We start from the raw sequence: 22577 nt of genomic DNA, 5'->3' as shown, positions 1-22577 counted from the left end.
CCCTCCTTCTTCACGCTCTCCTGACAAACAACTCTCTCAAACCCCACCAAGCAATCCACTCTTTCTCTTCTCCCCCCCAGATTCCACTCTCACTCTTCCTTTTATACATTCAGCCATTTTAAACACTCAGCCAATCATCTCGCATTCTACTGCCCATTCACTCCCCCTCTTTCACTCCACTTACCATGTATCTTCTAAAACAACAACACTTACCATATATACATTAATATAGGAACATCACATTTTCCCCCCCTTAAACAACAGCAGAGTATTATTCCTGTTCCAGTATTTATACGTCGCGTTAACAAATAAAAGTCTCTATGGGGAAAATGTCTTTCTTTGTTCCTCCGTCTGGTCACGTCACTGCAGTCCCAGCCACTTGCCTGGAAAGTCCATCGGCCAGTACATTGTCCTTGCCTTTGATGAACTGGAAGTCCACTTGATAGTCCTGTAGGGCCCAGGACCACCTCTGCAGCATAGTGTTATGGTTTTTCATAGTCTGCAACCATAACAAGGCCCGATGATCCGTAGTCACTGTGAATCTTCGTCCCCACATGTATGGGCGCAACTTATTCAGTCCCCACACGACCGCTAGGCACTCCTTCTGGACCGACGAATAGTTTTTCTCCCTCGGCGTCAGCTTGCGACTCAAGTACGCCACTGGATGTCTGGTGCCTTCTCTCTCCTGTAGCAAGACGACTCCCAGCGCCAGGTCCGACGCATCTGTAGCCACGATGAATGGTTTCTCATAGTCTGGTGCTATTAATATGGGTCCTTGGCACAAGGCTTGCTTCAGTAGATCAAAAGCCTTCTGACATTCATCCGTCCATACCACACGCTCAGAACACTTCTTCTTTGTTAATTCATGCAAGGGGGTTGCTATTTCCCCAAAATTTCTCACAAACTTCCTATAAAATCCAGCCACACCCAGAAATGCCCTTACTTGTTTTTTGGTTAAGGGGATCGGCCACGCTTGTATTGCCTCCACCTTGCTCCATAAGGGGGTGATTTTCCCACTCCCCACCTTATGTCCTAAATAGATTACTTCCTTTAGTCCAAACTGGCATTTCTTAGCTTTTATTGTGAGGCCTGCTTTTCTTAAGGCCTCCAATACTGTTGTCAGGTGTTGGACATGCTCAGGCACCGACTTGCTAAAAATGGCCACGTCATCGATATAGGCCACTGCAAAATCTGACATGCCTCGCAACACAGTATTGATTAGCCTCTGAAATGAACTTGGTGAGTTCCTTAGTCCCATGGGTAAGGTCACAAACTCATATAACCCATCTGGTGTACTGAAGGCAGTTTTGGCTCTGGATTGCTCGTCTAGTTCCATTTGCCAAAATCCTTTACAGAGATCTAGTGTAGAGATAATGGTTGCTGCTCCCAATAACTCTAACATTGCGTCTACCCTAGGCATAGGATACGCATCTGGGACAGTAATTTTATTGATTAGCCGATAATCAATGCAAAACCTTGTCGTTCCATCTTTTTTCGGAACCAGGACAATACTTGAGGCCCAGGGACTGATGGATTCCCTGATCACTCCTAATTCCAGCATCTCTTCCACCTCCTTTTTGATCTCATTCAAAACTTTCCCATTCACACGGTACGGAACAGATCTGATTGGGGCATGATCTCCAGTATCAATGGAATGTATAACTATACTGGTTCGGCCAGGTTTGTTGCTAAAGAGATTCCTATAGGTTTTCAAAACTCTCAGAATCTCCTCTTTTACTTCCTCCTTCACCTCCTCTGACCATTCCACTTGATCTACCCCTCCTTTGTCTTTGCTTTCCTGTACCAAATCTGGAAGTTCAGGGCCACTTCCCTCAGGGAATAAGGTAACTTGCAACACCTTTGCATCCCTGGTATGGTAAGGCTTTAACATATTTACATGAACCACTTTGCTTTTGTTTAATTGGTCTGTGGTGATTACATATGTCACTGTGTCAAGCCTTTCTCTGATGATATATGGTCCTTCCCAGTTAGCCTGTAATTTGTCATGTTTCCTGGGTATGAACGCCATAACCATATCTCCCACATCATACACACGTTCCCTGGCTGTTCTGTCATACCAGTAACTTTGCTTCTCCTGTGCATGACTCAAATTCTCTTTCACTACTTCCATCATTGATGTTAATTTATTGCGGAATTCCAATACAAAATCTACTACAGAAGTTTTGTACTCTCCCAGAGTTCCTTCCCATGAATTTTTTAGCAGTTCCAAAGGTCCCCTCACTTTTCTAGTGAACATGAGTTCAAAGGGTGAGAAGCCTGTTGACCCCTGAGGGACTTCTCTGTATGCAAATAAGAAGCATCCCAAACGTTCATCCCAGTCTTGTGGGTGATCTTGAACATAGCTTCTTATCATGCCCTTCAAAACTCCATTGAATCTCTCAGTTAGCCCATTAGTGGCGGGATGGTAAGTAGTGGTCTTTAGATGTTTTAGACCACAACATTTCCACATACATTGCATCACTTCTCCCATGAATACACTGCCTTGATCTGTCAGCACTTCATGAGGGAAACCCAGCCTCATAAAGATTTTTAATAAAGCCTCTGCCACTACAGGGGCTTCTACAGATCTCAGTGCTTCTGCGTCTGGGTACCTGGTGGCAAAATCCACCACCACCACTAGATATTTCTTGCCATGCCTTGTGGGTTTGGAAAAAGGGCCCACCAAATCTATTCCCACTCTATAAAAGGGTTGTCCAATTATAGGAAGGGGCTTTAAGGGTGCCTTGGTCTTTACTCCACTCTTTCCCACCTTTTGGCATATTCCACAAGATAGACAATGTTGTTTTACATCCTTGGAGATATTTGGCCAATAATAATGTGCAGCCAATCTCCTCTTGGTCTTTTTTATTCCCAGATGTCCTGCACATGGGACATCGTGGGCTACCTCTAGCAATCTGGTTCTGTATTTGCTAGGTACTATCAATTGCTTCACTGGTTCACATTCATCCTTTCTCTCAGCAGGCATCCACAGTCTATATAAAATCCCATTCTCACACACAACTTGATTCCTCAGTTTGTCAGTGAAAGGAACCTGTTGGGTCAGGGCTTGTTCCTTTATCTGCTTCAAACTTATATCTTTATGCAGCTCTTCCCTGAATTGATCTGCTTCTTCCCCAGAGACCACTTGATACAGTTTGTCTCCTTCAGCAGGCCTGCTAGTGGTTGCTATGGTGACCTGAGGCTGGTTAACAGATTCCACCCTGTTTGTTTCAGCCCCCCTTAATATGGCTTCTTTTTCTCTGCCAAGTTGCTGTCTGGTCACTACATAGATCTTTCCTTGGGCGCCCATAACATCTCTTCCCAGTATTACTGTTTCTTGTTGCTGGGCATTAATACCAACTTTATATTGGCCGTTTCGGCCTCTCCATTCCATTTTCACTAGGGCCACAGGCAAACTCTCTGGTTGACCCCTCACTCCTTGGATAGTCACTGTTTCCTGAGGTAATATTTCTTCAGATTTTATTAAATCTGGCCTCAGTAACGTCTGAGCGGCACCAGTGTCAAGCAATGCCCAATAAGTTGCCCCTTGTACACTCACTTCCTCTCTCAGACTTGAATCAAGGTCTGTTACTTCTGTCCAGTTTATCTGGCAAAACTGAACCTTTTTCGCTGCTTCAAAAGCCTTGGGCTCCGTTTTCACTGCCCTTGTCTGAGCAGGATTACTAATGGGGTTGGCAACCTCACATTGAAAACGTAGGTGCCCCGGTCTACCACATTTGTAGCATAATTTCTCCTCACTTTTAGGGTACACAGATCCACTCTGGGGTGTCCTGTGCCCTTCAGATTTTAATGGAGGACTCACTCGCTGTGGTACCACATCCCTTCTGCCAGCACTATATGGTCTGGGTTTAAACTCTCTTGATGTTTTCCCCACCCAGCCAGTTCTATTGGAGGCGAAGTGATCCGCCATCTCTGCGGCCTCCTGCACAGATGTAGGGGAACGGTCTTTGACCAGGAGCCTTATTTCTGGTGGTAACTGATGGTATAATTGATCCAGTATCATGAGGCTTTTCACCTCTTCCACTGACTGAGCTTTGGCACTACTCATCCACTTTCCAAATATATCCATCAACTTTGCTCCCAGTTCCACAAAAGACCTCCCTGTCTGTATCTGGCAGTTTCTGAAAAGCTTTCTAAAATAATCAGGCCCCAGTCTGAATCTTTTAAACACTGCTTCTTTGAATTCAGCATAGGTGACGGGCCTGTCTGAGGGGAAATATTGGTATACCTCAGCCAATTCCCCTTTAATCAGGTTTGATAAATACTGCATGTATTTATCTTCAGGTAGCCCCCACAACTGAGCTGCTTTTTCAAAGGTGCTGAGGTAAATTTGAGGATCTTGACCAGGCTCATAGACAGCAAAGTCCTTTGGAGTAATTTTTATTTTTGCTCCATCTCTGTCTTTCCTTGTCTCCTCAGAGTGAAATTTCTCTCTATCAAATTTTAACTTTTCTACTTGTAATTCAGCATCCAATGCTCGTTGCTTCTCCCTCTCCTCAAACCCCAATCTCATTCTCTCAATTTCCAACTCCCTGTTTTTCCTTCTCTGCACCTTCCATCCTCAATCTCTCAGCTTCCATCTTCAATCTCTCAGCTTCCAACTCCCTCTGCTTGTCTTTTTCCTCAGCCTCCCATCTTAACTTCTCTCTCAAGTACTCTATATAAGCGGGATTGCTTAAATATCTTCTGGGGTCTCTTCCCTGACAGGTTGTTTTTGCTGGGCAGTAGCAAATCCTATAAGTGCTACCCTCAATTCATCTACCCCTTTACCCTCGTGAGGTAAATTGAATGTTATGCACTTCTCCACCAGCTCCTCTCTTTTCATTTTTATGTATTCAGCCATGGTGTTTGAGTTCACTCACTCTTTGCCACACACTCTTTGCCAGTCACTCTCACAAGAAATCTTGTTTTGTTATTTCTGTTTGCCACACCACTGTTCTGGATTCTCTAGTATTCGTATCTGGATTCTCTGTTGTTCGTATCCCACCACTACTGCCACCACATGTGATGCGTCCTTCCCTAGCTCTCCCTGTCAGGTTCCTACCTGCTCGTGGTTACTGCCTGTCTCTAGGCACCACCAGGGACTCCACCAGTCCGGACCGCACTCTCTTATGGTTTCTCTCCCCGCTCTAGCACAGATCTCAACAGATCCCCCTGCTAGGCAACCACCAGTAACGTCCCAATACTAGTATTCCCAGAGACTCTGAATACTGGTATTGTTATTCTCTTCACCGCTGCCACCATTTGTTACAGTTCCCCTTCAGCCTTGGTCATTACCTTACCCTCCCTTCTGGTCTGTGAAACCCCAGCCAAGGATCAGGCCTTTGGTAAACCAAATTAAGTATTTATTAAAGATAACAAAGATAACAAGATTAACAAGATTTCTTCTTAAGGCACATAAGCATATGGTTTTACTCAATACTAATCCGAACTCCACCTCCCTCCTTCTCCACTCTCTCCTGGCAAACAACTCTCTCAAACCCCACCAAGCAATCCACTCTTTCTCTTCTCCCTCCCAGATTCCACTCTCACTCTTCCTTTTATACATTCAGCCATTTTAAACACTCAGCCAATCATCTCGCATTCTACTCCCCATTCACTCCCCCTCTTTCACTCCACGTACCATGTATCTTCTAAAACAACAACACTTACCATATATACATTAATATAGGAACATCACAGTCCACAGCTATCTTCAGATTCTCAAAGGGGTCCATGACCCCCCCAAGAAGGTTCAAGAACCGCTGGTCTAGATTGTGCTGGATTCCAGCTCCATTTGCCTTGCTAGCTGAGGCTGATGGAGCTTTAGTCTAAGACATCTGAAAGACATTAAGTTGGAGAAGGCTGTTTTGCTGTTTAGGTGGCCCTGTATGTAATTGAGCTGCAAAATCTTTTTTTAAAAAAACACAGCTTAAATTGCCATGTAATCTGCTAAATATACTCTATTTTTGTTCATTTTCCAAAGAGATTTGTGCTTTAGAATTCTAGTGCTGTAGAGAGTTCTGTAGACAGAACTTCCATTTAAGCATAGGTGTTGAAATCTTAAGTTTTAAAGAAGAATATAGTTCATAATCTAGGTGCTATCTGCTGCTTTCCATTGTGTATTGTTCTTTTTATTCTTAAATAAGAAGACACTGGCTGGCACTTCTGTCTGGGTTCCTAGACTACTGTGATATCAAATGCCATTCATCAGCAGATGCACATTAACAAATGCATTTGAATCAGTTCTTTATATCCAGGTGAAAAGGGTGAGGAAGATGGTGACAATTTGTTTCTTACAAGAGAAGTGCCTTTTTGGATCAGGCCAAAGACTGAGCCGAGCCCACATCCTGTTTTAATAGTAGCCATTTGGATCCTTCTATGAAGCTTGTAAGCAGAACTTAAAAACAGCAGCCCTTTCTTCTTATCTGTTGCCAGTATGTGTGTATAGAGGTTCCATTTGGCTGTCATGACTAATGGCTAACAGGGCAACCTGTGGCCTAAGGCATCATGTGGTCCTTTACTTAATTTATGTGAGTGGCAAAAAGGGGAAATACAGGAAGGGGGGACAGAGGGAGAAGGATGAGCCCTCCTACTTGTGACTGCCTGCATGAAGGCCCCAGCAGATTAACCTCAGGGAGTAGAAGAAAGGTTCATTACCTTTGCATTATAGGAAAAGACTGGAGCTCAGTGGGAGGGCACATGCTTCACATGCTCAAGGTCCCAAGTTCAACCCCTGGAAAAGACCCTGCCTGAGACCCTGGAAAGTTACTGCCAGCCAGTGCAGACAACACTGAGATGGATGGACCCATTGCTTTAGGTGGTATAAGGCACTTTCTTATTTTACTATATAATAGCTTTGTACTCCATTTTCTAATGATGTGCTTGGAGTGTAGGTGAAAGGGGCTTCTGAAAATGCCCTGTCTGGTCTCCCAAGGTCCTTGCGAAATGGGGAACAAACCCAAAGGCTCATTTCCGTAGATGTGGATGAATTCTGGGGATGAGATCGTCCAGCTTTTGGCCATGATCTTTGTCAGGAGTGGGGAATCTGTGGTCCTCCAGATATTTTTGAAGTCCTGCACCTCCAGCCACCATGGCCAGTGATCAGAGATGTTGAGAATGATAGCTGAACCACAGCTGGAGGGCTACAGGTTCCCCTCCCTTGTCCTTTACAAACCAAAGATGGTCTTAGGTTTATATTATTTTTCCCTGATAAACTGGCAAATTGAATATGGCTATCCTTGAATTTCTTAAAGTTTATCCCTGCTGTTACAATTAAAGCCGAAAGCGTTAATTGGTTAATCAGCAAGATTCTAATTACAATACTAATGTGGTGTTTAGCTGGACCTTAACCAAAGCTGCCGCCTGTGTATATTTTCATGACGCTGTTCTATCTCTGATCTGGGCATGAGCGCAGGAGCTCCAGTGAACACATGGAGTTCTCCACAAGAACATTTCCATTTAGTTTGATGTACCTAGCAGATTGGTGTGCACCTTGCTTTGCATGTATTGGCCAATCCCTCCATTGAAATTATTGAACCAGTTTGTGTGCTTTAAGAGTTGCATGTGCATGCTGGTATGCATGAGGCTGTGAATCAAGATGCGTATGTGCATCTTCTAAATCTTACCATAAATTATTTGACTATCATTATTGATTCCAGCTGAACTGGAACCTTTGGAACACAAAGCTGGCTTCTACTATGTCAGACTGGCTGTCCAACTAACCCAGTATTGCCTGCTCTGACTGGCAGTGGCTCTCCAGTATCACAGGCAGAGGTCTTTCACATTGTCACTACCTGATATTTTTTTTAAAAAAACCTGGAGATGCTGGGGATTGAACATGAACAGACTTTTCTGTTTGTAAAGCATATGTTCTGTGATTGATATGTGGTCCTGTACCTTAAGCAACTTCAGAAAATTCTCTTTACAAAAAATACTGAAGCACTGCTTAATCATCTGACTCCTGATCAAATAAGCTGTATGGTATGTACTTAGGAATTTTGTAGCTGTAGTGATGAATCCCCTAGTGATTGGCTCAGCTGACCTTACACCACAGAGGAGCCAGGCCTACAGAAGTATCCCAGGCTGCTCTTTGATAAACTGTTCAGATCAGGAAAGATGTAAGCAGGAGAATCTAGGGCAACCTTCCCCAACCTGGTGTGCTCCAGATGTTCTAGACCTCAACACATATCAGCCCCAGCCGTCATGGCCAATGGTCAGGAATGGTTGAAGTTGTAATCCAAAACATCAGGAGGGCACAAGGTTGGAAAAGGCTAGTCTAAGGAAAGATAAGTAAAAGAAGCAGGGTCTTAGGAGAAGGCAACATGGAATGGCAAGCAGGGAGGGACTAGCAGAGGAGGGTAAGAATGGTCTGAAGGAAACTGAGGGAAGAGCCTTAGATAAACTAGGACACTGAATGGGTAAAGGAGAGATACTCATCATTAATAAGAGCTTCAGTGAATTACATGTTGAATTGAAATGACCTGATCAGCCACAACTGTCTGGTCAAGATTATGTTCTATTCATATATTTTCTTGTTTATCCTCTATGTACACCGCCCAGAGAGCCTTTTTGGCTTAGGGCGGTATATAAATTAAATTAAATAAATAAATAAATATATACCCTTCCATCAAATTAAAGGATAAAGACAAGATAGAATAAGTAGATTTACAATAATATACGGCAGAAATATGTATAGCTAAATACTTGAAATACACAAATTCTGTTTGGGACTTAAGAAAATATGGGAGATTAATGTCCAAATCGATTTATTTTACTAGAAACTAACAGCACACAAACAGAATTACTGAGAGCTGGTCTTTGTTTATTAATTTTTGGAGTTACAAATTTCTCCTAATGTTATAAACTTTCTCATAATGTTATGAACAACCTTTTTATTTTAATTTATTTATTGTGTTAAATTTTATAATGGTGTAGTGATACTTGTGCTGCATTTTTCTTTTATCCCTTTTGTACTAATTTATGCTGTGTATTCTTTATATAATAAAATTGATAGCTATTTTTGAAATATTTTCCTTTGTTCTTTTTCAAAGGCCAATCATGAAGCTCAAACGAGGAAACAAGTTTAAGACGCCATCCAAATTTAAACAAAAAGGCATCAAAGTAACAGGGACATGGAAGCCTGTTGAGATTGACCCGAATCTCTTTGCCGACGAGCAACTCGAAGGCTTAGTATGCTTTGAGGAGCTCACGGATTATAAATTGGTGTCTTCCTCAAAAACTGGAGAAGAAAATGTCAAGAGGAAAAAATGCAATAGCAGGCCTAGAGAAGAGGAAGACCTTGAGGAAGAGAGTAGCACAGTTCCCAAAAAGAAGAGGAAGAAGGAGAAAAATCTGAAACATGAAGTGAGGAGCAATGATGAACCTAAAATGGAAGAAGTGGTAATTAAGCAGGAGTCCAAGTCCAAAGAGGCCATCGCTAGTAATGAGCAAGGTGAAAGTGTGGCAGGGGACACTACAGGCCTGAAAAGAAAACAGGTGAAGAAAAAGAGGAAGAGAGAATTGAAGAAGAAAACACCATGTCCTCCCCAAGATGTCACGAAACCAGCTAAATCTTCTACAAAGGCTAAAAATTGGACGGCAATTGAATCTGCCAATTCAGATCAGAAAATAGACATGTCTGCATGGAAAGGCCTCTTCATTCCTAAGCCTGTTCTTCAGGCACTGAGGAACTTGGGGTTCAGTGCACCAACTCCTATTCAGGCCCTGGCTCTGCCTTCTGCTATTCGAGATGGCATGGATGTCCTTGGTGCTGCAGAAACAGGTATAACTATAACTATAGAGTTGGAAAAGGTTCAGAAGAGGGCAACCAGAATGATCAAGGGGATGGAGCGACTCCCTTACGAGGAAAGGTTGCAGCATTTGGGGCTTTTTAGTTTAGAGAAAAGGCGGGTCAGAGGAGACATGATAGAAGTGTATAAAATTATGCATGGCATTGAGAAAGTGGATAGAGAAAAGTTCTTCTCCCTCTCTCATAATACTAGAACTCGTGGACATTCAAAGAAGCTGAATGTTGGAAGATTCAGGACAGACAAAAGGAAGTACTTCTTTACTCAGCGCAGAGTTAAACTATGGCATTTGCTCCCACAATATGCAGTAATGGCCACCAGCTTGGATGGCTTTAAAAGAAGATTAGACAAATTCATGGAGGACAGGGCTATCAATGGCTACTAGCCATGATGGCTGTGCTCTGCCACCCTAGTCAGAGGCAGCATGCTTCTGAAAACCAGTTGCTGGAAGCCTCAGGAGGGGAGAGTGTTCTTGCACTCAGGTCCTGCTTGCGGGCTTCCCCCAGGCACCTGGTTGGCCACTGTGAGAACAGGATGCTGGACTAGATGGGCCACTGGCCTGATCCAGCAGGCTCTTCTTATGTTCTTATGTTCTTAACTCATTGCTGCAAGTGTTGCTTTGCTTGCATCAGTTTTCCACTGTCCAAGGTGGGTGAATTCTGTACATGCATAAGCGCACCACAGAAGCACAGGATTTGGTAATCGAGCACAAAGTACTATATCCTCGGAACTTCAGCTTCGCCCCCCCTCCCCTTTTTTTTAAAGGGTTGCAGGTATAGAAAAAGCTGAAAATATTTTGGTGAAATTGAAGAGGGCTAAGCAGGATTTCAGCAGCGGGGGCTTCAGTGATCTACATAATACTTACTCCCTCTCTTATAACCAGCAGAAGCAGAATGAGTTGGGGTGAGGTGGGGAGGGAGAGAACAATTAATGTAGTTTATGACAATGACCTGATTTATTTAATTGCAGATTTTATTTCTTCTAAACTCTTCTATGCCCCCCTTTTATTCAAATAACATTAAAGCAATTTATAACCTTGTGAAGTAAAATTAAAATCAATACATTAAAAAAACTAAAATAAATAAATGATGATACAAGAGTGCACACAACCAGTTCAAGGGCAGGAGTTAGTATTCATGGATGTCCAAGGCCTGAGTGAAGAAATACCTGTTGCTGGAAACACTTCTCTGTCATCACCTGTCGTGCTTCAGAAGGGAGGCGGTTCCATAGGAAGGGCATCACAACACGAAATATCCCCCTCCAGGTCACTGCCAGATGAACTTCAGCACATTGTGGTATGACCAGGAGCACCTCACTTTTAGATCTTAGTAACCGGCCAGGTCTTGGAGCAAGATCTGGGTTACTTAAGCACAGAATGTGTTTTTTATTAATTTTTTTTAATAGAGAGAACATACATTCCTGCCCTTGGTACGTTAGTATAGTTGTACCAACAGTAAGCATATGACAGTGATGCTTGTGCTGCATTGCTGTTTTGCTGGCTCTTGATGTATTAATGAAACTACAGTAATTCTTCCTGTTAACAGCAAAATAATTTAGAAGACAGGCAGAAATAGAGGATCAGTGAATAATCTGAAATTCACCAGCACTTTGAATTTTGCCATTACAATTTTACAATCAAAATGAAAGTTTTAAAGTAGAATGTTTGCACTGAAAATTTCATTTCAAATGTCAGTGTATTAGATTTCTTGGCATCTCTCGTCTGATTTTGGCAGGCATCAAATATGGAATCTCATCACTTGCCAACTCTCAAATACTAAATGTTAGTATTTAGGGCATGAGCCCTAAGATTTATTTCATAGTTGTGTGTTCTTAAAAATTCTGATCTGTTTCTGAGTTACTCTGTACTCTCCATTTTGATCTGTGCTCCAGGTTTCAAGCCACTCCATGTAAAACAAAGTTCTATGCTTTGTCATTCACAATAATGAGGAATCTAAAAAAATGGCTGAATCATTTTCCCCTTGGCCAAAGGCAATGACATTTATAGGCGCAGATGCCCCTCCAGAGTGGATTAAGCTGGCCAAACTGTAGACAGATGCACCCAGGGGTTCTCAAGCAGGACACCTTTAAATTTCAATGAATTTTCAACAAAGGAAAAGCCTATAACCTTTTAATATATATTCTGCCAGAACTGAATGCAATTCTGTTCACCCTTCCTGAAGGGATGAAGCATGCCAAATTTCGGAATGAAAGCTGCAGCGGTTCTCCCACAAGGGCATACAACAGGGCCCCGCTTACCAGCGTTCCACTAATGCGGCGGCTTTCATTCCCCATTTTAAAGCCAATTTTTGTGCTTTTGCGGCATTTTCACAGCATTTTTGCCTGATGCGCCCATTATACTCAATGGGGTTCCGCTTTACGGCAATTTCTGCTTTACGATGGGGGCCTGGTCCCTAACCCGCTGTGTAAGCGGGGCCCTACTGTACTTTTCACTGCTCTATAGTGGATACAATAGATATCATAGGATGGTGGTAGGGGAAAAAGCATAGATCTTCAGGTAAGACTGGAATGGGGAAAACGTCAAACATGCCCAATAAAGACCATGTTACCCCAAGGGTTGTTGGGGGGACATCTACCCCCTTTGCTTTTAGGGATACAGCTTCTTTTTCCCTGGAAGAGAGAGATGTCTCCGTTGACTTGCATAGGGGAAGACCTAGATCTATGTGGGGTGTGTGTGTTAATCTCTTCCCCAAATTACTGTGATTGGAATGCCCTGAGGAAATCACTGTAATTAAAACCTAGACCTATCCATCAAAATGAAAGATTAGGCCTCTGCTCAAGCTCTAGGCATTTCTCTTTGTCAGTTTGGCTTCATTTCACCAGAGGCGGGGTTGGTTACTCCTTTTTTGGAGAGCAGAAGCCACAGAGCCACTGCTGACGTACCTGAACTACAACTCCCATCATCTTTGACCATTGACCACGCTGGCTGAGATTGATGGAAGTTGTTGTTCAGCAACATCTGGAAGGCTGTAGGTTAGCCACCCCTGGTTTATTGAATTTGGATGGTCCCAACTCCACATTTGTCTCCCTTGAATTCACACTATCTCAACACTTACTGAGGAGAAGGATTGGGACAGTGGCGGATGGTGTCCATTGGGACTGATAGGGCAGAAGGCAGGGAGCCCAACCGTAGGTGGAGCCAGAGCCAATGACAGGCAGAGCCAACTAATTCTCATCTTCCTCCCTGTTGAGTTCTAAAAGGGGCAACACTGAGGTTGTAAGAAGATAGGCAGGTGTGGGCTGACTAGGGGCAGTGCTCAATTCACCCTAATGGACCAGCCTCCACTGGACTGGGAGAAATGGGCGCTTTAGCCTCTCCATGCCTGCCATATCTCCCATGTAAATACTCCTTCCCTGGCTGTTTCCCCTCAGCAGGACTTATTTCCAGTTTCAGAGGCCAGGCTGGAAGGAAAATCTTTACATAAGACCTGGAGTGAATATCTGTAAGGGAGAATTGGTGGGTGGGGGAAGAATTAAACATGGTGGTCGAGCTTGCCAGTTTTCCCTTGAAAAAGCCCCTTCACCCCTTATGAAGGAAACTTTGGGTTTGGGAACTCCACATTTCCTTCAGAAAACCATCAGCCAACGGGTTAAAATGTGTGGCTTAGATGTCAATGATGTGAAGAGAAAATTGCACCACAAGAGATGAGCTGAATAGAATGCAGTTTGCCCTTGACCTGATTTTCAGTTTCTGTATATGGAGAATATACTGTCAATGAGCTGTCAATTAGGACAGAATTCTTTTCAAAACTGTATCATCTTTCAGCAATGACCAAGAAAGAAACCTTGATAGCTTTTTAACAAGAAAAAATACCACCGAATGCACATTTGGCAGGTCAATAGTTTTTTCTCTCGACAATAACAAAATAAGAATCTCTGAAATAGTTTTGGACAGGTATTAAAAAACAACAACCCAACAACAATAGAAGCTTTTGTTACAGAAGACCAAAATGGCTGCTCTAGGGAAAAAATTGGTAGTGGCTCGTTGCTTGCTTGGTGTTGGTGTGCAAAGGTTGCCCTTGGGCAGGAGATGGGAACCTGTGGCCCTTCAGATGCTGTTGGACTGCAACTCATTCCTGACCGTTAGCCATGTTGCCTGGGGCTGATGAGAGTTGTAATCCAACCAGTAGTGTAGTGGCAAATTCACAAGTGCAAGGTCCCTTCATTATAGTCAGGCCATGCCCAGCCACACTCCCTCGCCTGGCTGCTCTCCAGTCAGCATCTCCACACTCCTCAGTCCTTCTCCCCAATAACAGACGTCCCAAGGAGCCAATCAGCATAAAAGGGGAGAGTGTTAGCTACTGAGAAGAGTCTTCTCAGTGGCTGACTCTCCTAATGATCACCCCCATAGTGAGTGGCTCAGGGGTTACGTGCCCTGCCACTTGTGCAGCCGTGGGCAAGCTGCATAGTCCCAAGGAGCCCAGTTGCCCCCAGCTGGCAGTTGCGGACAGGAAGGGGCTGGCTTGTGCAGCTGTGGCAAGCTGAGCAGGGCCTAGCCAGCTGGGGAGGACTAGCCCGAGAGGGAGGCAATGGTAAACCCCCTCTGAACACTGCTTACCATGAAATCCCTATTCATAGGGTAGCCATAAGTCAGGATCAACTTGAAGGCAGTCCATTTCCATTTTCAAAATAACATGAAATAGTGTAATGCTTTGCTTTTGAAACCGCCTATTACTCTTATTTTCCTGAAATTCTGCTGTAAAAATATATGTAGGGAGGGGCTGTTGCTCAGTGGAAGAGCACCTGCTTTGCATGTAGAATAGGGTTGCCATATTGCCCGGTTAGCCGGGTTTTACCCGGATTCTATGCATGCCACCCAGCTAGCCCCTTAGGTGGCCCGGATTCTCAGCTTTAATTTAAAAAAAAATTAAGTTTCTAGGTGGTCCAGTTCTCCAGATATACATAAAAACGTCAGCCGCCCCCCCCGACTGTTAAATCTTTCTTTAAACAGTAGTACTATAGCACTTTGTAGCTTTAACCCTGCCCGTTCAGCATTGCAGCCAATCAGGGATTGTGTTTCAGTTTCATTCACCTGAGGCAGTGTCTAGAAAACAAAATGGTGGTTTCCCCCCCTGTTTATCTGAAATCTCATAAATTGGGTAAGTATATACATTTCAGTTTCTTTTCCTCTTGTGTGCAGGAGTCAGATCCTGGGCAGTGTTTTCAAAACCTTCCCAATACTTGCTTTTGTGGGGGTAAAAGCATGCTAATCCCATATGGCCAGAGTAAATCCCATTGAATTCCATAGGACTTACTTTTGAGTAGACATGGTTATGAATGTGCTCAAAATCAATGGGACTTTGGAGTGAATGTAAAAAAGAATTGTGTTTGTGTTCTAACTCTTTCTGCCCCCTTCTCCAGTCCTATTTTAAAGCAAGTAGGCAGGGCTTACTTAGGCATTACAGTTTTTATTCTGTAGGAAAGTAATACTGATTTTTTTAAAAAAACTAATACATTTTTCTGCAATGACCAACTGGTTTGACAATAAACTATTATATGGGCTGTATGTATTTATACATCTGCAGTGTGTGCGTGTATGGAGTCTTTCCAACACCCCTGTGATGTAGGGTTGGAAACCAAGGCAGCTCACAACAAGAAATAAAGCCATTTAAAATCCAATAACCATAAAAACAAGTATAAACAGTTGCAAAACAGCGTAAAGTGGCATGATTCGGAATTTTGGGTTGTGTGAATGAAGTTGCTTATCACTTGAGGTTGCATTTCTGTCCCTGCTTGAGTAAGCCCCACTGAATACACTGGGACTTGCTTCTGAATAAATAAACCTAGGATTGCACTATAAATATCTTTACAGTTTGTGTAAATAATAAATATATTTGATAGTCATGCTTATATAAATATTTCTTCATTTATCCTATTTTTGGTTTTTGGTTAGGAATCCTGACTGGTTGTGAGATGCTTAGTTTTTTGCCTTACTCATAGGAATCTTGTTGTGGTTGGTATGGTATTACATTTAGGAAAGTGTTACTGCCTTCTGTGTTTTTTTTTCCTATTTGCATTTCACTTATCTTTAACCTCACTCCGTTACAGCTATAGAAGCAACAGCAGCATATGCAAGATAATTAACTCCCATTAATGATAAGAACAAGAATTTATAATTATTATTTCAATTAAAACAAGAGGCTTATCAATACTTTGAAGAGGACCAGGGGCGACGGACCCATTAGAATGGTCCGCCCCAGGCACCTGATGGATCCGGGTGGATTCCTAACTGCGCTAGGGGAATTGGAACCTGCTGAAGGTCGCCCGGTCGAAACCCTGGTGAAGGAGTGGAATGATGAGATCACCAGGGCATTAGACCGGGTGGCTCCGAAACGTCCTCTCCCCCTGAATAGAACTCAGTTAGCACCGTGGTATACACCATGGTTGCGTACTCTGAGACAGGAGGTGAGACGACTAGAACGCCGGTGGCGGAAATCCCGCTCCGAAGATGTCCGGACACAGGTTAGAGCAGCAGTAGCTGCCTACCAAGTGGCAATAAAGGCAGGAAAGAAGGCTTTCTTTGCTGCCTCTATTGCGTCTGCGGAGTGCTGTCCCAGGAGGCTATTCCAGGTGGTCCGAAGCCTGGTCGGTCCAGTTGCTCAGGAACCCTTGGAACAGTCAAAGGCCTCTTGTGACATATTGGCAAAGCACTTCGCCGATAAAATCGAACACTTACGGAGCTCGATCCCGTGCGCCGTGGATACAGTAAGTGAACCAGAGTTGACCAGTTGCATGCCGGTAAGTTGGGATCGGTTTCAGCTTCTCCCTTCTGAGGATGTGGACAAGGTGCTTTCGACTGTGAAGCCTACCACTTGCCTAACTGACCCTTGCCCATCGTGGCTCCTTGTGAGCTGCAGAGAGAAACTGGGCCTGGGGATTACAGCGGTGGTTAACGCATCCTTGCAAGAGGGTGTGATGCCATTAGCTTTCAAGGAGGCAATTGTAAAGCCCATCTTAAAGAAGCCCTCCTTGGATCCCCAAGTTTTTAATAACTTTCACCCAATTTCGAACCTACCATTCTTGGGCAAGGTCATTGAGCGAGTGGTGGCCAACCAGTTGACAACACACTTGGATGAAACGGATTACTTGGATCCATACCAATCGGGTTTCAGGACTGGTCACGGAACTGAAACAGCCTTGGTCGCTCTGGTAGATGATCTGAGGAGGGCATTAGATAGGGGAGAATTCACCTTTCTTGTCCTCCTCGATCTCTCAGCGGCTTTTGATACTGTCGACCACAGTATCCTTTTACATCGCCTGGAGGGATTGGGAATTGGAGGCACTGTATTACGGTGGTTCCGTTCCTTTCTCTCCGATAGATACCAACAGGTAGCATTGGGGGAGGAGGTTTCAGACCTTGGCCTCTCAATTGTTGTGTGCCACAGGGCTCTATCCTCTCTCCCATGCTATTTAATATCTATATGAAGCCGCTGGGGGCAATCATTAGGAGATTTGGGCTGCAGTGTCACCAATATGTGGATGACACTCAGCTCTATCTCTCGTTTAAATCTTCACCAGAGTTGGCTGTGGAGACCTTGTCCAAGTGCCTGGAATCCGTGAGTGGATGGATGGGAAGGAACAAGCTGAAGTTGAACCCCGATAAGACCGAGGTGCTACACGTGGGGGACAAGAGAAGGTTGGGAGATGTTGATCTGAAGTTCAATGGGGTGAGTCTGCCCCTGAAGGACCAGGTCCGCAGCCTTGGGGTTGTACTTGATTCCAGGCTGTCCATGGAGGCTCAGATTTCGGCAGTGAGCCGGGCAGCCTGGTATCAACTACACCTCATACAAAGACTGCAACCCTACCTTCCTGTTCACCAGCTCCCACTAGTGGTACACGCCCTGGTCACCTCTCGATTGGATTACTGTAATGCGCTCTACGTGGGGTTACCCTTGAAAACGGTCCGGAAATTACAACTTATACAAAACGCGGCGGCTTGACTACTTATGAATAGTCGCCGCCGGGATCACATCACACCAGTGTTGTTCGATCTACACTGGCTTCCAGTTGCTTTCCGGGCCCAATTCAAGGTGTTGGTATTAACCTTTAAATCCCTATACGGTCTCGGCCCAGTTTATCTAAAGGAGCGCCTTCAACACCACCAATTATGCCGCCCGACACGATCAGCCACACAGGGCCTTCTCTCAATCCCGCCGACAAAAACAGCTAGATTGGCGGGAACTAGAGAGAGGGCATTTTCAGTGGCGGCCCCCACCTTATGGAACTCCCTCCCACAAGATCTACGGCACGCCTCTTCCCTAAATGTATTCCGTAAAGCCTTAAAGACCTGGCTCTTTCAACAGGCCTTTGGGATTTCCAGGGAGGGTTAACTGTTATGACTGAAATGCCTCTAACCCTGTACTAGTATTGTTTTTGCTGTTGTATTGTTTTTACATTGTATTATTGTATTTATTGTATTGTGTTCTAATTATTTACATGTACGTCGCCTAGAGTGGCCAATGGCCAGATAGGCGACACATAAATTAAATTTATTATTATTATTTATTTTCTTTCTGAGCCCAGGACTGGGTCTTTCATGATGCCTGGGGGGGGGGAGCAGGAGAGTAGTTGATAAGACAGACATCCTGGCATTGGTAATCTAATTAGCAAGGTATGTGTGGAGTTGTTGCACACTTCCAGGCCCAGTTTCATTTTGAGTATGGAGGTGGAACCTGTGTAGATGTGGTTGATCAAAGGGAGAAGAAATTTTGAGTTAAGCGAAGCTCTGCTTTTATAAAACCTAAGAAACATACAGATACTTTGAATTTCTGAGTGCCTGCACCAGTGGAATACTGGAGGAACTTGTAAAACTTGCTGCAACAGTATTTAGAACTGAGTATGTGGTGTGAAAGACTCCTTTTCCTAACATTTTGGCTTGTTTTTCTCCACCCACCACATCTTTGAAATATATCGTATATGGTTAACTGTACTGCTGCCCTGACTTACTTTGTTTGTTGCTATTTTGTGTTTTTATTATGTTTTTATATTGATTGTGTATTTTTATTGTTTTTATTATATTTGTAAGCTGTGCTGAGCTCTGTTTTTAACAGCAAAAGGGCAGGATATAAATTCTCTCAGTCAATCAATAAATACACCCTAGTGTTGGAAACTAGAGTCTAGGCATTTAAGGCTGAAAATGTTGCTTTTTAAAAAAAAGATTTCTCACGTCTTTCCCCAGTTTTTGGTGGTAATTCCTAGGCACAAAAACAAAACAACTGGACAATCCAAATTTTAATATGCAAATAATATGGATAATATGTAAATAATATGCAAATAATTTGCATAATATGCAAATTAACCTGCCCGGATTTGTGGAACTGGAATATGGCAACCCTAATGTAGAAGGACCCGGGTTCAGTCCTTATCAATTCCAGATCAGAAAGTAGTTGATGGGGAAAGACCTGTGCCTGAAACCCTGGAGAACTGCTGTCAGTCAGTATGAAAGGCAAGGATAGTCCAGCATCCTGTGTCTCACACTCACCAACAGGAGGCCTGCAGCAGTCACTGAGGGCGGTATCCCTCCTAGTGCTTTTCTGAGGTGCACTGCCTCTGATTCTTGAGGTAACAAATAGCTATCGTCACTGGTAGCCTGGTGATGAATTTGTCTTAATCGCTTTTAAAGGCAGCTCTGTTGGTGGCCATTGCCACATCTTGGGAGTAGTGAATCACATAGTTTAATGATGTGCAAATGAGTACTTTCTTTCATCTGTCGCCATTCAGTTTTATTTGATGGCTCTCAGTAGTATGTGGGGGGGGGGAAATCTCCGCTTTCTCCACACCATGCATACTTTTATATATTTCTGTCACATCTTCCCTTATTCACCTTTTCTCTGAACTAAAAAGTCTCAAATGATGTATTTCCTCTTAGAATAATTGCTCCAGCCCCCTAATAAATGTCATGTCATCCATGGACTTGGCCACCAAAATAATAAATAATAATAAACTTTATTTCTACCCCGCCCTTTTTCCAATAGGACTCAGAGCAGCTTACAACTAAAAACAACACACCATTAAAACATACAAAGTATACAATTAAAAATAGAATTAAACTTTGAGAAAAATTAAAACCATAAAACGTACATTAGAAACAGCAGACAATTTAAAATAATAAGACCATATAATGTAGTCACCAATCCTAGGACACTTAATCCTAGTCGTTCTCTATCCCAAATGCCCGTTGAAATAAAACAGTCTTTACTTGTCGCCGGAAAGATGGCAAGGAGGGAGCTAACCGCACCTCACTCAGAAGGGAGTTCCATAGCCTAGGGGCGGCCACCAAAAAGGCCCTATCTCGTGTCCCCATCATATGTACTTGCAAAGGTGTGGGGAGCACAAGAAGGGCCTCACCTGAAGATCTCAAATCCCAGGCAGGTTCATGTAGGGAGATACGATCTGCCAAATAGCCTGGACCTGAGCCATATAGGGCTTTGTAGGTCAAAACCAGCACTTTGAATTGTGACCGGAAACAGATTGGCAGCCAGTGGAGCTGTTGTAACAGGGGGGTTGTATGATCCCTGTAACCAGCCCCGGTTAGCACTCTGGCTGCAGCTCTTTGTGCCAATTGAAGTTTCCGAACAGTCTTCAAAGGCAGCCCCACGTAGAGCGCATTACAGTAGTCTAAGCGGGATGTAACCAAGGCATGCATCACCCTAGTCAGATCAGGCAGCTCCAGGAACGGGAGCAGCTGGCGCACCAGTTTTAATTGGGCAAATGCGCTCCTGCACACAGCAGTAATCTGGGCCTCAAAATTCAAAGCTGAGTCCAATAGTACACCTAAACTGCGAACCTGAGACTTCAGGGGGAGTGCAACCCCATCCAGCACTGGTTGAATCCCTATTCCCTAATCTGCCCTCCGACTGACCAGGAGTACCAAGCAGTTCATACCCAGCTGTGTTAAAAAGCACTGATCCCAATACAGATGTGACTCATTATAAGACAATTTTATATGTTGCTTGGCTTTAATTAGGGGAGGGCACCCTAGCTCAGTGGTAAGCGCCTGTTTTCCATCCAAAACATCCCAGGGTCAATCACCACCGGAAAGGAGCAGGCAGATGATGAAAAGACCCTCTTGCCTGAGATCCTGGAGACCAGCTGCCAGTCAGAGTAGAATAGGCGATACCAGGGTAGATGGGGGGGGGGAACAGTCTAATCTGGCCTAAGGTAGCTTCCTATGTTTCTAACTTGCCTTTCGTTTGTGTGTGTTTTAGGAAGCGGTAAGACTCTTGCTTTTGCCATTCCCATGATCCATTCCATTCTGCAGTGGCGCAAATCGAAAGGTTTAGCAAGTGGAAGTGATGGCCTGCTTGAAGAAGGAGGGGATAGTGAGGATGAGAAGACAAAGAAGGAAGCTAGTGAGGAAACGGAAGGCCTAAACCTGGAAAGGGATGAAGCTCATGGTGCTGCTGCTGATGACAAATCTCTGGCAACAGGCAACCTGAAGGTGTTGGAGGATGCAGAATGTGATGTGGGTCCCCCAAAACATGATGATGTTGCGCATGAAAGCAGTCCTCTTCTTGGGTTGGTCTTAACTCCTACAAGGGAACTGGCTGTCCAAGTGAAGCATCATATTGATGCAGTGAACAAGTTCACAGGTACGTCTGTTCCTCGTGTTGTTACTTATTTTATTTGTGAATCTCTTCGTAGGAAGCATCTCGAAGCAATTTCGCAATATAATAAAAGCATATATGGAACAATTGCATATATAAAAACAATTTAATTTTCAGTTGATGCCCTGGCTCACATATATAGAAAGGGCAGGCTTCCATTGCTTACTTCGTTTCTGGCTCCTTTTTAAGTGCGTTGCTTCAGTTTCCCTGTCCTAATATGGAAACGTTTCTTCAGATAAAAGTTTCCTGCAGTTTTAGTCTTCTCTGCAGAAAAAGCACAGAATATGATACTGGGGTGCATATTCAGCTTCCATAGAAAATCCTCAGATTGCTTTTATTTCCTTTTTGAAATGAAATATATAGCCCTCATTGCTGTGAAGATGTACTTAAAAGTGTCTGGGTGTGGCCTGCTGACGTTTGAAAAGCTGGAAGGGTAGCAGAATGGGAGTTCCATTCCTTGGTGATGGAACTTCAGTGCCCTGTTTGATTGCTTTCCTTCCTCCGACTAGCAAAGCCAAGATAAATTATTCAAAATAAGAGTGACTATTATTTGCATAACTTACACAGGTTGAGAACTCCACCTTCCTTGGCACAGAATTGCATGGGTATGGTTTATTATTATTATTATTAATAAAGATACACATACGGTACTGTCTTTAATACGGGATGAATTCTATTTTGTTTGGAGATGCAGGTCATCTGCATATGTTATATTAGAAAGAGATGCAGTTTTGTGTTCAGCTAATTGCTGGATGACTTCCTCTGATGGAAGATGGTCAAAACATGTCGGAAAATATTTATTATGGCTCGGTTATTATTTCTTGGCTTTGCCCTTTGCATTTTTTTCTGTTACTGGTACTGTCTTCCATTTGTCATGTAATTTGTTGGTTGTTTTTTAAAAAATATTTAGGAGATGCTTCTGTGTAGACTTGTGCTTGTAGTACAAATTATTCCCCAAAAAGGTATCTTAGAATTGATTAATAGATTATGTTTGGAACATTAGATTCTGCCTTCTGCTAGATTTTTGTGCAACTAGTCCAGTATTGCATACTCTGACCGGCAGCATCTCTCCAGGATCTCAGGCGGAGGGTCTTTCCCATTACCTGTTAATTTTTTAAACTGTAATTGTCAGGGATTGAGCCAG

At 43.6% G+C, this 22577-nt stretch overlaps 1 protein-coding gene across 4 annotated transcripts in view; it reads left to right on the top strand.

Annotated features, from left to right (window-relative positions):
- DDX24 (DEAD-box helicase 24) overlaps positions 1-22577 on the top strand; it is a 56468-nt gene that overhangs the window by 4175 nt on the left and 29716 nt on the right. For 2 of the 4 annotated variants that reach the window (XM_061612036.1, XM_061612039.1), the window contains exons 2-3: positions 9054-9784; positions 21035-21418. In XM_061612036.1, the coding sequence (XP_061468020.1) occupies positions 9061-9784; positions 21035-21418 (1108 nt within the window). In that variant the 5' untranslated portion in view covers positions 9054-9060. Of the gene's footprint in view, positions 1-6274; positions 6391-6673; positions 6821-9053; positions 9785-21034; positions 21419-22577 lie in introns of those variants that run through there. The other 2 variants (XM_061612037.1, XM_061612038.1) reach the window with 2 other exon arrangements.

Source organism: Rhineura floridana, chromosome 2 (genome assembly GCF_030035675.1).
Source record: "Rhineura floridana isolate rRhiFlo1 chromosome 2, rRhiFlo1.hap2, whole genome shotgun sequence".
NCBI lineage: Eukaryota > Metazoa > Chordata > Lepidosauria > Squamata > Rhineuridae > Rhineura > Rhineura floridana.
The sequence above is the reverse complement of the archived record's forward strand: the minus strand, read 5'-3'. Positions and strand labels throughout refer to the sequence as shown.